The following is a 16604-nucleotide window of genomic DNA, read 5'->3' as shown; positions in this document are numbered from 1 at the left end:
GGAATATTTTGCTTCTGAGTAATGTGTCCTGCTTTATCAGGCATTAAATAGTTGGTCTAAAAGGTAATACCTGAACCAAACATATTCAGTCCAATAAAAATAAAATAGATTTGAATATACGTAATGTCAGCTATTAACTCTTATTTCCACACTTCCTTTTGGTTATTCAAAAGTATTAGTCTCTAAGTGCACATTGAAAGTGGGTACTTGGCCTGACCTAGGCTTCATCCAACAGCAAGTAGACACTGGTTTGGCAAAAAGGAAAAATTGATTTTTATTTATTTATTTTTTTGTTTTGGCCTTTGAAATTGTCTTTATTTCTGAACATTCCTTTACAACCATCCACCCCAGGATTGACTCCCACACATGCAGCTGGAGGCCAAATACCTCTCCCCGTCCCCAAGCAAATCAGATTCATGTTTCTGATTGTAGGATACTTTGCCTTTGTGGTCCCCAACCTTTGCCTCTGCAATCCAGTTCCCAGGCTGGGTCTCTCCCTTTCCCCATTCACACTGAGCATGAACCTGAAACGTAGGTGCCCCCTGCATAATGCACCCCGGCCTGAGGTTTCAGCTTCCAAAGGCCCAGAAAGAAGCCTTTGCTGGGTGCACCCAGTGAGCAGGGTCATTACAGGGGCACATCACGGGCTCCATGTCATGAAAACGCCACCTTATAAAACTTCCTATGTCTATGATGCTTGGTGGCAAGATGGATGGTCCTGGGCTGTCCTAACTCCCTCAGGGTCCCTGTCAGCTCAGCCTGGATCAGGGCAAGTCTCTCCTGGTTGACAGTCCCCTGGGTCCCATAACACTCCAGGGGGACGGGGTACACCTCGAGCTCTAAACTGCGCAGCCCGGTTGTGTGGTGCAGCAGCTTCTCCACGGTGGCCACGGGGAAGTTGTTTATAGAGATGGTGAATTTCCTGAGCTGGTGGCAGCGGCTCAGGACAGGCAGGATGGCCTCGACTTGGGAGTCCGCCATCCCACAGTTATCCAGACCCAGGTCCTGGAGGGTGGGTGCCACTGCCTCCAGCAGAGCTCGGAGGGGCTCACTGAAATCCGCAAGGCTGAGGCCCAGTAGATGCAGGATCTTCAGCTGCCTGAGGTTCGGGCACTGGAACAGGTGTGTCAGGTCTGAATGCGTCAGCTGCTGGCAATGTGTTAGGCAGAGTTTGTCCAAGGGAGTCTGCAGGCACCTGAGCATCTGGTCCAGACGGCCTCGGAGGAAGGAGGGAGAATGCATGTGGAGCTCCCGGAGGTGCCGCAGCCTGAGCATCTGAGAGAGGAATTGGGGAAAGGATCGCTGCTCCTCCTGCTCCTGCCTTTCCCACTCCTGCTCCTCTTCCTCCTGCTCCTGCTCTTCCCTCTCCAACTCCTCTTCCTCCCTCAGCTCCTGCTCCTCTTCCTGTTCTTCTTCCTCCCCCTCCTCCTCCTGCTCTTCGTCCTCTTCCTCCTCAGCCAACACATTGATGTCAGGGAGATAGAGTCTCTGCAGGTTACTCATCTGACCCAGGTAGAGAGCAAATGTCCCCAGGGTGGGCAGGTCCCAGGTGCAGTTCACTTTCACCTCCTGGATGCAGTCCAGCTGCACCCTATCCAGGACCCTCCTGACCCTCTGGAAGGGCACCTCAGAAATCCTCAGTGCCTTGCAGCACAGGTGTAGCAACCTTTCCCTCTGCTGGGCCCATTGGATGATGTGCATGAAAAACTTACCCTGGTCCCTTTCATTGAAGTTAAGATCTAGGAACACCTCCAAGGGAGCCAGGGGATGCTCCATGTCTGGGCTGGAGCTGTGCACAGTCACTGGTCCCGTCGGTGAGCAATTCTCAGTGCTGACTCCAAGCCACATATCCCAGAAGTTGGCACCCGTGTTCCTTAAATCCAGCACCCGTAGTTTGCACCTCCTGGGCCGAACCTCCTGGGCAAGCAGAACTTCAAGCGCGTCAAACACGGCTTTTAAGCCCGTAGCCCTGGTTGGGGCATGATCAGGGAACAGATGCCTCAGGACCCCCAGAGGGAGGACAGTGAAGGGCCAGGCTTGGGCCACCGCCTTCAGTAGCTGGGGGCGGTGTCCACCTTGGTAGGCCATGACGAAAAGGTACGGGAAGAGCTCGGTGGGCAGGTACTCAAGAGCTGCGATGGCCGAGACCTGGTCCCTCAGCAGGCTCTTTGCTGCCAGCTCCAGGAGTGTGGGTGGCGTCCAGATGCTCATCCTCAAGGTGCTCAGAAAGGAATCCTGCAGAAACGTCTGCTGTGACCGGGTTGGCTGGGGCTCAGATCTCAGACCTGGTGGAGAACCACGGCACTGACTGCACAGCTGGAAGACTCTGAATCCTCTGGTGCCTGAGGTTTTTATACACCTTCTCAAATGCTAACATCCAATCAGAACCCCTGGTCTAAACCCCATAATCCTAATGGGATTTATGTGTTTCTCTCTATTAATTGATTGACCCAGATATCCGTTTAGGAAAGAGAAAGTTAGGGAGGGGCAAGGTTGAAGAATGGCTCATTGATTCCTTCCAAAGGCCCATAGTTATCATACTTGGTGTGAGAGAGTGAAGGGTGTAATGGGTTCCTGATGTTAGAAAGGAAAAAAACACAACCTGAGAGCATGGTTGCTGGGATCTTTGGCCACATTAGAGTAATCCACAGTTAAAACAGGCGGGAAGACAATGGTGGCATCCCCCCCCCCAAAAAAGAAATGTGTCCATGCATCTAGTTGTCACTTAGGTTTTATGTCAGGTGACACAGCAGATCATGAGCTCCTTCAGGGAGCAAGCAGTGGTTGGTTGAGGATGTGGGGGGCCCTTCAGACCACAAGGCTTCTCTGAGGGAGGTCAGGACAGAATCACCATGAGAAGCAGGGGTCAGGGCTGGGCAGTGTGGGGCTGAGCCATCCTAATGGAACCCTGTGAATGACCCAGGGCCATGTAACAGATGGGTGTTTTTCCTTGGAGAGACGAGAGATGGAAAACTCTTCTCTGGGTGAATTTAGGATTTAAAAGGAGACAAGCTGGAGGGCAGGCAGTGCCATCCTAGAGGGCACAGGGAGGGATTCCATCTTCTGTCCCTCCCAGGAGGAAAAGGGTGGGTCTCCTCTGGGCAAGATGAGATTAGCTCAGCGACTGGGTGGAGAAGATTAAATCTAAGAATGTGATTAGAGGGACAGAGGCCAGGCCTGGGAGTTAGACATTTTCAAGCCCGAGAGACACTGAAGGCAGGTGCATGGGCTCTTCTGGGATCTTGGAGCCCGGGAGAGAAATAAACATGGGCCAATCACACGTAACCCTGTCACATCATGGCAGCTGCCACGAGGTGACGTTTATCTGCGGGTCGGGGTTCTTCCACAGAGAACCCTTCCCAGGTAGCAAGTGCCTTCCCTCACCACATAGTGTCTCCATGGCCCCATTTCTGCCCTCATGGCACCCCTTCACTTCACCACACCCCCAATGATCTCCCTTATGACCATCGGCCCTCAGGTCCCCTCTTCAGTAAGCCTGTCCCCCAATATCACTCTGTTCTGTATTTGTCTGACAGCCTGTTGTCTTCTGGACCAGAGGCTCTTTGAAGCCAGGGAGCAATCATGGCTCCTTAGATCTCTGTTGTGACTGGGTTGGCTGGGGCTCAGATCTCAGACCTGGTGGAGAACTGACTGCACAGCTGGAGGACTCGCGAAAAATTGATTTTTAAAAATATGTTTATAATGATGCCTTTAGTAATAGTTAAATCCATTTATGGCTTTTGATCAAAGTGCAATAATAAAAACCACACCTATAATGGATCAAGCATACTATGAGTCATTTTAAATATATGGTCTTTAGTTTTCCCATCATACTTGCAATGTAGATAATAGCCCTCTTTTTATATAGGAGAAAATTGAAACTCAAAGAAGTAATTTTGCTGTAGTTGCACAGAGAGACGGGATATGGAGCATGGGAGAGAGCTGGATGCAAAGTCCTGCAGGATACCTACCTCTCTGAGAGATTTTCGATGCTTCTTGAGTGCGAGAGAGATTTTTGAGAGGAAGACTCTAATATGTCTTTGCTTTCCTGAGAAGAGCTAGTGGAAGGAAAGCCAAAATAAAAATGGAACTAAGGAAGACTGGTGGGATAATATCCAGAGAAGAGAGAAGGAAGTGGGGATAGAGTGGCCAAGTTAGAGAACAGGACAGACATACTCATAGCAGGACAGGAGATGACTTCATTTTTCTCGATCAAGTACTACACCCAGTTCTCTGCTGAGAGTGATTGAGGTTTGAATGGGGTTGTTGGCATGTAATGTGTGGTAACACTTGGTGTAACCACAGGAATGAGCAAAAGAATGGTAGTGTTGAGGACCCAGCTCAGGCCACAACTATGTTCAGAATGACTTTTTCATTGAGAATGCCATCCTATAAGGACATGTGTCATCTCATTGATTGCCAGGGATGACTCAGTTTTTTTTGGCCGGTTGACCAAGGGAGGTGTTTCTTCCTTCCCCTCTCTGTGTGTAAGTTTACTGAAACTATCTATTTACATTTATAAGCTCAAATAGGACTGCTCTTCAGTCCAGAGTACTTTAGTAGCTACACTTCCTTTCTGTGAGTCTCTTGAGCAGGCTCTCAGGTGAAGGAAGAATTTGACAAAATGATTATATGGAAACCTCAATGGAACTACTTTCACTTCCTCTTTTATTTATTTTTTTAATTAAATCTTTATTGTTCAGATTATTACAGTTGTTCCTCTTTATTCCCCCCATAGGCCCCCTCCATCAGGTTCCCACCCCACCTTCTGCCCTTACCCCTGCCATTGTCCTCATCCATAGGTGTATGATTTTTGTCCAGTCTCTTACTGCACCCCCACACCCCTTCCCCCCTGAGAGTTGTCAGTCCACTCCCTTTCTATGTCCCTGATTCTATTATATTCACCAGTTTATTCTGTTCATCAAATTATTTATCTTCTTAAAGGATACCTTTCAGCATTTCATATAATACTGGTTTGGTGGTGATGAATTCCTTTAGCTTTTTCTTATCTGTGAAGCTCTTTATCTGACCTTCAATTCTGAATGATACCTTTTCTGGGTAAAGTAATCTTGGTATTCATCACTTTGAATATTCCTTGCGACTCCCTCCTGGCCTGCATAGTTTCTGTTGAGAAATCAGCTGACAGTCCTATGGGCACGCCCATGTAGGTAACTAACTGTTTTTCTCTCGCTGCTTTTAAGATTCTCTCTTTGTCTTTTGCCCTTGGCATTTTAATTATGATGTGTCTCGGTGTGGTCCTCTTTGGATTCCTTTTGTTTGGGGTTCTCTGCGCTTCCTGGACTTGTAGGTCTATGTCTTTCACCAGGTAGGGGAAGTTTTCTGTCATTATTTCTTCAAATAGGTTTTCAGTATCTTGCTCTCTCTCTTCTTCTGGCACCCCTATAATTCGGATGTTGGTAGGCTTGAAGTTGTCCTTACACTGAGGCTCCTTACACTGCCTTCATATTTTTGGATTCTTTTTTCTTTTTGTTTTTCCGGTTGGGCGTTTTTTGCTTCTTCGTGTTTCAAATCTTTGACATGATTCTTGTGATCCTCTAGTCTGCTGTTGGAACTCTGTATAATATTCTTTATTTCAGTCAGTGTATGCTTAATTTCTAGTTGGTCCTTGTTCATATCCTCGAGGGTCTCACTAAATTTATCAGCAGTTTCTAGAAAATTCTTGAAAAACCTTAAAAGTGTGGTTTTGAACTCTATATCCAGTAGTTTGCTTTCCTCCATTTCTGTCATTTGTGACCTGTTTCTTTGTCTCCACATTTTGGCTGCTTCCCTGTGTTGGTAGAGTGGCTTTGTGTGCTAGGTGTCCTATAGGGCCCAGTGGCTCAGCCTCCCCAATTACCTGAGGTGGACACTCTTGGTGCACCCCTTTTTGGCTTTGTGCACAGTCTTGTTGTAGTTAAACCTTGATTGTTGTAGGTATCACTGGGAGGAATTGACCTCCAGGCCAGTTGGAGGTCAATTGGAGGTCAGCTGTGTCTACAGTGGGAGAACTTCTGTGCTGGAGACACCCTTAGGGGCAAGACTTGCTTCAGTGGGGCTTTGGTGCTCACTGAGTTTGCCCCATGAATGTGTCCCTTATGGATCTGAGGAGTTGTAATCTGGATGATCCCACTCTGACCACTGGGTACACTGGCTCTTGGATCTTTAAGGAGGTGCTAATTTAGCCTCTGCCTGAGGCTACCCAGCAGGAGCTGTGGAGAGATCTGCAGATTCCTCTTCTTTGTTTGGGGTTTGATGATACCCAGATGAGGCCCAGCTGTGAAGCAATGCAAGCTGCTGTGGGGCCTTGGGCCTTCTTTTTGGATGTTCTGGGTCTGTCTGACCCAGCTGCAGTTTGTTAGGTAATTTTAGATTGCAAAGGGCCAGGGCATTCATATGCAAAAGCCTCTGCGCACAGCTTGGGTGGGGCGGGGTCTCAGGGAATCAAAGGGCGGAGCAAACAGCTATGGCTGATCCTCAGTCCTGCCCTAAGGGGCCCTAAGGGGTCTCAGTGTCCCATGGTAATTGCTGCAAACACCTCTGAGAGAAAGCCGCCCTCGAGTTCTGCCCACTGCCAGACAGTCCAGTTTCTCCCCATATGAGTCCTGGGTCCCCAGAGACTCACCCGGAACTGGAGTTCAGAGCAGTCGGGAGCTTGTGACTCCCTCCCAATTGAAAAAGACAGCCGCGTCCTCAGCTGCCAGCCCCTTTCCGCGTGTGCCTCTGTACCTCTGCACTTTACTTCCACACCGCACCTCCTGAGTCTCCGTGTGCTTTTCTCTTTCCTTCTAGTTGTAGAATTTCCACTCAGCCAACCTTCCTGTGGTTCTGGGTGATGTCCATTTTGTCTTTTAGTTGTTTTTTTGAAGTGGTTGTGCGAGGCGGCAATTTCTGGTCTTTACCTATGCCGCCATCTTGGTTTCTCTCACTTCCTCTTTTAAGGATACAGGTGACAGAAAGCTTGTCCCTGGCTATTAGTCATATGGCAGTGAGTCTAAAATGTGATCAGTGGTACATTCTGTTTCTACATTTTGAATATGTACATTATTGAGAATTAAATGGTTTTATCTGTATAAAATTTGGTGTCTATGAACCTCGAGTATGTTGTAGAAATAGAAATATATTACCTACTTCAGAGAGCAGCATTATCTAAATATGTAAAGATTTGTCCTTGTCAAATATTTGGCTCTGTATGTATGTCATCTTTCCCTCAAGACTTTATGTAACAGAAACTGTTTACTAATCATCACATTAGAGGATTTAAAAAGTGAGCTTACCTTTACTTTTTATATTTTGCAGGAGACCCGTGTACAGTATCATCTCAGTTGGAGTTGGAAGAAGCCTTTAGGCTTTATGAGCTAAACAAGGATTCTGAACTCTTGATTCATGGTAAAGGGGCATCATTTCTTATTCTTCTAGAGCAATATTAAAAGAAAAAAATCACCAAGCCTATATTCTTGACCAAATTAAAACATAATACTGATGCCAGTTTCTTAATCTCTATTGCTCATCCTATTTAAAAAAGGGTAATATGCAAATTGACCCTAACAGCAGAACAACTGGGAATAACTGGCCACTATGACACACACTGAACACCAGGGGGCAGACGCTCAATGCAGCAGCTGCCCCATGGTGGTCAGTGCGCTCCCACAGGGAGAGCTCTGCTCAGCCACAATCCAGGCTGCCAGCTGCCAGCACAGCAGTGGTGTCGGGAGCCTCTCCCACCTCCTCAGCAGTGCTAAGGATGTCTGACTGCAGCTTAGGCCTGCTCCCCGCTGGCAAGTGGACATGCCCTGAAGGCTCCTGGGCTGCCAGAGGATGTCTGTCTGCCAGCTTAGGCCCGATCCCCTGGGGATCAGGCTGGGATGAGGGACACCCCCTGAGTGCACAGATTTTTGTGCACCAGGCCTCTAGACATTATATAATTTCTTATTCAGTAGTTTCTCAATTGCTAGAGAAGACAAGATCAATCAGCTTCTTTAATCTTGAGAAATTTGTTATTTGTGTATGCCTCCTTGGATATTAAAACTCAGTGTTTCACAGCAAAGTTTAGTGCCGGAAGCCGATCCACCCTTGCTGCTTGACACAGTTGCTGCAGGGAAGAAACATCTGCACAGCATATGTTTCAAGGGACCTGGCATATATGGCATATGTTTGCTCCCCCTCTTAGCGCTATGTGTTTTAAACAGGACCACCTCCCCAAGAAAGGTTGTTTCCCCAGGTGAGGATTTTTTCTCTGGAGTTAGGGATTAACAGGACTAAGGAAGAGAATAAATCAGTGAAACCCCTTAGTGTTACAGAAATACCATGTACTACTTATGAAGAACTTGGACTAAGACTGTTGGCAATAAATTTGGGACTTGTTGGGCCCACATCCCCAGGGGTCTGCCCACCAGCGAAAGCACCAAAGCCTATACCCCTGGAGACTCACCGACACAAGGCAGTTCCAGGGAAGGCAAGCAGCGAGGCTGGGAGGACATAACCTTTACTGGGTAGGAAAATCTCCTTCAGTTACTTCCTTGTAGCTTATCAGTAGAGCAGTGACCTTGGAATAGCCCTTATAATGGAACACAGAGATTAAACTAGACAGGATTAAACTCAACAGAATAGATTAACAAACACCCTAACCTTTGGAATAGAATGGATAGGATTAAAATCAACTGGTATAAATACAGATGTAACAAGAGAATAAAAACAGAACCTGGCTAGAGAACTTCGCAATGCTGATCAACTGAACGCTGTCTCCATGTCCTTCATTCTTCACCGACTCCGTACACACCTTTGGGAACCCCTCAATCTGCTGGGGCTGGACCCCAACAGTTTAGCATAGAATTTGCAGTTTTTAATTTATGTATACAGTTATCTCTAAAGGTAAGGTGTCTTCAATGTCCTTTCTTTTGTTTATGGATTAACAATGAGACTATTTACAGTTATTACATAATTCAAAGTCAGTAAGCCCGAGAGGTGGGTAGTGGTATAGAAGAAGCCTAAACTCAGCCAGCATGTAACTGGTACAATATAGACTTGCCTGGGTTGTAAATCTAGGTATTCTGATTCCAGATCTGTATTCTTTATTTTTTTAAAAAAATGTATTTTTATTGAGAGAGAGGAAGGGAGTGACACGGGATAGAGAGATAGAAACATCTATGAGAGAGGAACATCATTGATTGGCTGCCATGCGGGGATTGAGCCCCCAACCTGGGCATGTGCCCTGACCGGGAATTGAACCAGTGACCTCTTGGTTCCTGGGTTGATGCTCAACTGCTGAGCCACACTGGCCGGGCCAGATTTGTGTTCTTTTCATTCTCCCATGCTACCTCTCAATTTTTTTATCTCATGTAGAAACCACTTAATGTATTGCATTTAATTGCAATACATTGGCAGTTTTTTATGGAACATTTTGGGGAGCTTTAGGAGACCTAGGAAACTCTTTAAAACTTGAAGCAGATATAAATCTCCCCTAAGTATAATGAATCATTTCAGTTCTTTGTTGTAATTCCATTATACTTTTCTATACAGTATGTTTTTTGACAAATAGTAGTTTGACTTTTTTCTACCATTAGAATTTGACATAGTGACTCCCAAAGGCTACATAATCTAATTTGTGGAGATCCTTGCAGAACTTTATAAGTCTTCTGTTTTGAGAGTCATCTCTTTTTAGAATGAAACTACAATGAATGTTTAAAGAAATGATTGGTCAATAGTATTAAACAGTTTATTTTAAGTTTTAATACTGTATTACAGATCTATTTTCAGAAATTAGTTTATATTTCAACTTTTAAAAATATATAAGGAACTGCCCTTCTCATACTCTGTGCTCTTTATTAAACCTACTAGAGGCCCAGTGCACGGATTTGTGCACCAGTGAGGTCCCTCAGCCTGGCCAGGGAGGGACCACAGGAGGGCTCCAGGATGTGTCTGGCCCGTCTTGCCCAGTCCCGATCAGCCAGACCCCAGCAGCAAGCTAACCTACTGGTCAGAACATCTGCCCCCTGGTGGTCAGTGCACATCATAGCGAATGGTTGAATGGTCAAACGGTCAGACACTTAGCACATTAGGCTTTTATATATATAGACTAGAGGCCTGGTGCATGAAATTCGTGCACGGGGGGTGTCCCTCAGCTCAGCCTGCGCCCTCTCACAGTCAGGGGATGTTTTTCCGCAGGCTTAAAACAAGCTGGCAGTCGAACATCCCTCTTGCAGTCTGGGACCCCTCACTCCTTACTGCCCGCCTGCTTGCTCCTTACCACTCAGCCTGCTGCTCCTTAGTGCTGCTGCAGAGGCGGAAGAGGCTCCCGCCACCACTGCTGCACTCGCCAGCCGTGAGCCCGGCTTCTGGCTGAGTGGCGCTCCCCCTGTTGGGAGTGCACTGACCACCAGGGGGCAGCTCCTGCATTGAGCGTCTGCCCCCTGGTGGTCATTGTGCATCATAGTGACTAGTCGTTCCAGTTGTCCTGCCGTAACAGCCGCTTAGGCTTTTATTATATAGCTGGAACTACCTGACAGCCAATGTGCCCCCCTGAGGGGTCCTGGATTGTGAGAGGGCGCAACCTAGGCTGCGAGACCCCACTGGTGCCTGATCGGGGCCAGTGAGGGACACGGGAGGGCTTCAGGGAGTGTCCGGCCCATCTCGCTCAGTCCCGATTGGCCAGACCCCAGCCGCAAGCTAACCTACCAGTCAGAGTGTCTGCCCCCTGGTGGTCAGTGCACATCATAGCGACTGGTCGACCAGTCAACTGTCTGCCCCCTGATGCTCAGTGCATGTCATAGTGACTGGTCGACTGGTCGACTATCTGCCTCCTGGTGGTCAGTGCATGTCATAGCGAGCAGTTGAGTGTCCTTAGCATGTCATTAGCATATTCCACTTTGATTGGTTGAACGGACGACTGGACACATAGCATATTAGGCTTTTATTATATAGGATTCTTTTGTACATCACAGACCACAAATAGTTGATTAAATGTTCATGTAATATTTCTTATAATTTATCTCTATAAAAAATGATCTGAGTTAGCTTGTTTGTAAATACATGGTTTCTAACATAAAACTTACATTTTTGGCCGAAACCGGTTTGGCTCAGTGGATAGAGCGTCGGCCTGCGGACTGAAGGGTCCCGGGTTCGATTCCGGTCAAGGGCATGTACCTGGGTTGCGGGCACATCCCCAGTGGGGGGTGTGCAGGAGGCAGCTGATCGATGTTTCTCTCTCATCGATGTTTCTAGCTCTCTATCTCTCTCCCTTCCTCTCTATAAAAAATCAATAAAATATATTTAAAAAAAAAAAAACTTACATTTTTGAATTTGGGTACTGTTTCTGGTGTTAATTTATTCCTAACTTTAGTATACATCTTTTAAAAACTGTAATGGTTTATGTTCATATTTGTATACATTTTTTTATTTCTTTTTTTAAACTTTTATTAGATCTTTATTGTTCAGATTATTACAGTTGTTCCTCTTTTTTCCCCCCATAGCTTCCCTCCACTCGGTTCCCACCCCACCCTCTGCCCTTACCCCCCCCATCCTCATCCATAGGTGTACGAATTTTGTTCAGTCTCTTCCCGCACCCCCACACCCTTTCCCCCGCCCCGAGAATACTCAGTCTACTCCCTTTCTATGCCCCTGATTCTATTATATTCACCAGTTTATTCTGTTCATTCGATTATTTATTCACTTGATTTTTAGATTCACTTGTTAATAGATGTGTATTTGTTGTTCATAGTTTGTATCTTTACCATTTTCTTCTTCCTCTTCTTAAAGGATACCTTTCAGCATTTCATATAATACTGGTTTAGTGGTGATGAACTCCTTTAGCTTTTTCTTATCTGTGAAGCTCTTTATCTGACCTTCAATTCTGAATGACAGCTTTTCTGGATAAAGTAATCTTGGTTGTAGGTTCTTGGTATTCATCACTTTGAATATTCCTTGCGACTCCCTCCTGGCCTGCATAGTTTCTGTTGAGAAATCAGCTGACAGTCCTATGGGCACGCCCATGTAGGTAACTAACTGTTTTTCTCTCGCTGCTTTTAAGATTCTCTCTTTGTCTTTTGCCCTTGGCATTTTAATTATGATGTGTCTCGGTGTGGTCCTCTTTGGATTCCTTTTGTTTGGGGTTCTCTGCGCTTCCTGGACTTGTAGGTCTATGTCTTTCACCAGGTAGGGGAAGTTTTCTGTCATTATTTCTTCAAATAGGTTTTCAGTATCTTGCTCTCTCTCTTCTTCTGGCACCCCTATAATTCGGATGTTGGTAGGCTTGAAGTTGTCCTTACACTGAGGCTCCTTACACTGCCTTCATATTTTTGGATTCTTTTTTCTTTTTGTTTTTCCGGTTGGGCGTTTTTTGCTTCTTCGTGTTTCAAATCTTTGACATGATTCTTGTGATCCTCTAGTCTGCTGTTGGAACTCTGTATAATATTCTTTATTTCAGTCAGTGTATGCTTAATTTCTAGTTGGTCCTTGTTCATATCCTCGAGGGTCTCACTAAATTTATCAGCAGTTTCTAGAAAATTCTTGAAAAACCTTAAAAGTGTGGTTTTGAACTCTATATCCAGTAGTTTGCTTTCCTCCATTTCTGTCATTTGTGACCTGTTTCTTTGTCTCCACATTTTGGCTGCTTCCCTGTGTTGGTAGAGTGGCTTTGTGTGCTAGGTGTCCTATAGGGCCCAGTGGCTCAGCCTCCCCAATTACCTGAGGTGGACACTCTTGGTGCACCCCTTTTTGGCTTTGTGCACAGTCTTGTTGTAGTTAAACCTTGATTGTTGTAGGTATCACTGGGAGGAATTGACCTCCAGGCCAGTTGGAGGTCAATTGGAGGTCAGCTGTGTCTACAGTGGGAGAACTTCTGTGCTGGAGACACCCTTAGGGGCAAGACTTGCTTCAGTGGGGCTTTGGTGCTCACTGAGTTTGCCCCATGAATGTGTCCCTTATGGATCTGAGGAGTTGTAATCTGGATGATCCCACTCTGACCACTGGGTACACTGGCTCTTGGATCTTTAAGGAGGTGCTAATTTAGCCTCTGCCTGAGGCTACCCAGCAGGAGCTATGGAGAGATCTGCAGATTCCTCTTCTTTGTTTGGGGTTTGATGATACCCAGATGAGGCCCAGCTGTGAAGCAATGCAAGCTGCTGTGGGGCCTTGGGCCTTCTTTTTGGATGTTCTGGGTCTGTCTGACCCAGCTGCAGTTTGTTAGGTAATTTTAGATTGCAAAGGGCCAGGGCATTCATATGCAAAAGCCTCTGCGCACAGCTTGGGTGGGGCGGGGTCTCAGGGAATCAAAGGGCGGAGCAAACAGCTATGGCTGATCCTCAGCCCTACCCTAAGAGGCCCGGGGTCTCACCTCTGAGAGAAAGCTGCCCTTGAGTTCTGCCCACTGCCAGACAGTCCAGTGTCTCCCCGTATGAGTCTCGGTCCCCAGAGACTCACCTGGAACTGGAGTTCAGAGCAGTCGGGAGCTTGTGACTCCCTCCCGATTGAAAAAGACAGCCGTGTCCTCTGTTGCCAGCCCTTGCCTTGCCGCGTGCGCCTCCGTACCTCTACACTTTACTTCCGCACCTCCTCTGAGTCTCCCTGTGCTTTTCTCTTTCCTTCTAGTTGTAGAATTTCCACTCAGCCAGCCTTCCTGTGGTTCTGGGTGATGTCCATTTTGTCTTTTAGTTGTATTTTTGAAGTGGTTGTGTGAGTCAGCAATTTCCGGTGTTTACCTATGCTGCCATCTTGGTTCTCTCTTCTGTATACATTTTTATCATTTAATTCTTCATTGTAGTAAACTTGTCACTACAATAAGGATTTAAAGCAGCAGTTCTCAACCTGTGGGTCGCGACCCCTGAAAATACATCCTGCATATCAGATATTTACATTACGATTCATAACAGTAGCAAAATTACAGTTATGAGGTAACAATTAAAATAATTTTATGGTTGGAGGTCACCACAACATGAGGAACTGTATTGAAAGGTTGCAGCATTAGGAAGGTTAAGAACCACTGAAAAGGAATAGTAGTTAATTTATCTAAAGCCAAAAAAAAATAAAATCATTGATATAACAAGGACTGGAATGAATAATTTGAGCTTCTAATGCATTATTTATGGATGGTCACTTTCATTGAAACTATTTTTAGATACCCTTGGTAAAGTAGATCTCTTTAAACAAATAATGCTGACTATATGCTAAGTATCAAGAGAGGGTCAGGTTGAAATTTGGGTCAGTTTTTTTGATATCTGAATTTAAAATTCTATGTAATTTGTATGTTTTAAATTTGTTGTATTATTTTTTCCAGTATTTCCTTGTGTACCAGAACGTCCTGGAATGCCCTGTCCAGGAGAAGATAGTGAGTGTTTATATACTTCATACCATTGAATAAGGTTTTTTATGACACAGTGGCACAAGTGAAAGGAAATCAGAAATAGAACTTTTAATTCCTTTGGTTTCTTTTCCATTCTTTAGTCTAATTTAGAGTATATTAGGAACTGCCTAAATTCTGCTTTGCCATAGCAAAATTAGGCAGTTCTTAGTTATAACTTACTGACATATTTATCTATTCTGCATTTGAAAGGAAAGTTAAATCATATTTCTTCTGGATTTTTAATTTTGGAAAATTTCAAACTTATGGAGAAGTTGAAACAACATTGAAAACAAAGGTACCCATATATCCTTTGCCTAGATTCACCAATTTTTAACATTATCTGTGTTTGCTCTACCTCTCTATCTGTATGTGTGCACACATATGCATACATGTACATACATAGGAAACACTTGTTTTATTTTTACTTATATTTGCTGTACTATTTGAGAGTAAGTAATGGACATAACACTTCACCTCTAAGCACTTCAGCATGCATCCTTAGGCGTTGTTACAGGATTTTCTTTTGAATGTCTAAGCTAGTGATGGCTATTAATGAATGAATTGAAAGAGTCAAACAGCTATTTGTCCTGATGTAATTTGAATATGCAAACTATATATGAGCATAATTTATTGCTTTTGCTATATGGTATAATTTATTAGTTGTGGATATCAGGCAACTCATTTTCATTTGTGGTTTCTACACATATCCATGACTTTAGAAGGAATTGTGGTAAATATTTTGTTTTTAATTAAATGAAGTAGTTCTAACTTTAAAAAAAATTTCAAATTTTTTAATTAATTTATTTATTTTTTTGTAGAGAGAAGGACGGGGAGAAAGGAGAGGGAGAGAGAGTAATAGCAATGTGAGAGAGAAAAACTGATCTGTTGCTTCCCACTTGCACCCCAATTGGGGATTGAATCCACAGTCTGGTACCCTGAATGGGAATCGAACTTGCCACCTTTTGGTGTACAGGACAACACTCCAACCACTGGGTCACACAGGCCAGGGTTGTAGTTATAACTTTTAATTCTATGACTCTCCATGCAACTTGGTAAGAAAAAAAAAATTAAAGAACTGTGGGTGTTCGTATATAAAGTTAAATGGAGCCATGTACTATGTAGGAAAGTGGTGAACTATAAGAAATAGAACTCTGAGCAGTAGTGAAAAATGTAGGTTTGGATTCAGCTAGGAATAGTTCTCTGGACTTACCAGGGGCAGGTGGATTAAAGCCGGCGTCGGCTGCCTTCACAGAGCAAGTGGCTGTTCTCTCTGGCCAAACCCGGGTTTTAAAAGACTTGCCATGTGGCAGATCTTGGTTCTAGAGCTCCATCTGCCATTGTATTATGGGTCTGCAGCATACAGATAAAATATTTCCTAACTTTTTCACTATATTTCATGCTCACTTTCCCCCTTTAAAATTTGCTGGTGGAGATTTTGATACTACCCCTTCTATAGTATAATAAATATTAACAAACTAGAGCAGGGGGGAAATTGATAACCATTAATGTGTTCTCTTGGCTCTTAATTTCTAGCCAACATTAACATGTTTAAATTTAAGAAATATCAAGATGTAGTTCATGAAAGCTGAAATAGAATGTTCTTTCAGCTTTGGTTACTCCTAACAGAATAAATAATTAAAAATAAAACATCTAGGCGTGGCTCAGTAGTTGAGTGTCAACCTATGAACTAGGAGGTCACGGTTCGATTCCCTGCCAGGGCACATGCCTGGTTGCAGACTTGATCCCAATGTGGGATGTGCAGGAGGCAGCCTGTCAGTGATTCTCTCTCATCATTGATGTTCCTATTTCTCTCTCCCTCTTCCTTCCTCTCTGAAATCAATAAAAGTATATTTAAGTAAAAATAAAACATCTATATTTAAGGTTATATATTACACTATCTCAAGATTTCTAATTCAGAGCATTTCAATTGGTCTTTTCTATTTAAATAGTAAATCCAGTGCTACATTTGCTTTAAAATGAGTTTAGAAACCTAATGGAATCTTTCCACAGTATTAACTATTATTATGGAATATTTCTTAATGACTAATAGACAATATATATATATATATATATATACATATAATAGTGATTGACTTAAAACCAAAATTTCACAGGTAGTCTAGAATGATTTTGTGGTAGTTCTTTGTTTAGGAAAAGCATTAATTTAAAGACAATTGGATGAAAGGTTGTTGGGGAGGAGAATATTCTTGTGGTTACAAAATGTCACTTAGATATTTGTAAGACGACTTACAAAAAGGAAAATGTACCTTTA

At 44.3% G+C, this 16604-nt stretch overlaps 1 protein-coding gene across 4 annotated transcripts in view; it reads left to right on the top strand.

The window, feature by feature from the left end:
- PRKCI (protein kinase C iota) overlaps nt 1–16604 on the top strand; it is a 76695-nt gene that overhangs the window by 24059 nt on the left and 36032 nt on the right. For 3 of the 4 annotated variants that reach the window (XM_036347873.1, XM_036347871.1, XM_036347874.1), the window contains exons 3-4: nt 7297–7386; nt 14267–14317. In XM_036347873.1, coding sequence (XP_036203766.1) covers nt 7297–7386; nt 14267–14317 — 141 coding nt within the window. The remainder of the gene's footprint in view (nt 1–7296; nt 7387–14266; nt 14318–16604) is intronic. The other variant, XM_036347872.1, reaches the window with a different exon arrangement.

The sequence above is a fragment of the Myotis myotis genome, unplaced genomic scaffold (genome assembly GCF_014108235.1).
Source record: "Myotis myotis isolate mMyoMyo1 unplaced genomic scaffold, mMyoMyo1.p scaffold_m19_p_2, whole genome shotgun sequence".
Taxonomy (NCBI): domain Eukaryota; kingdom Metazoa; phylum Chordata; class Mammalia; order Chiroptera; family Vespertilionidae; genus Myotis; species Myotis myotis.
Note: the sequence above shows the minus strand (reverse complement) of the source record. Positions and strands in the feature narration are given on the sequence as shown.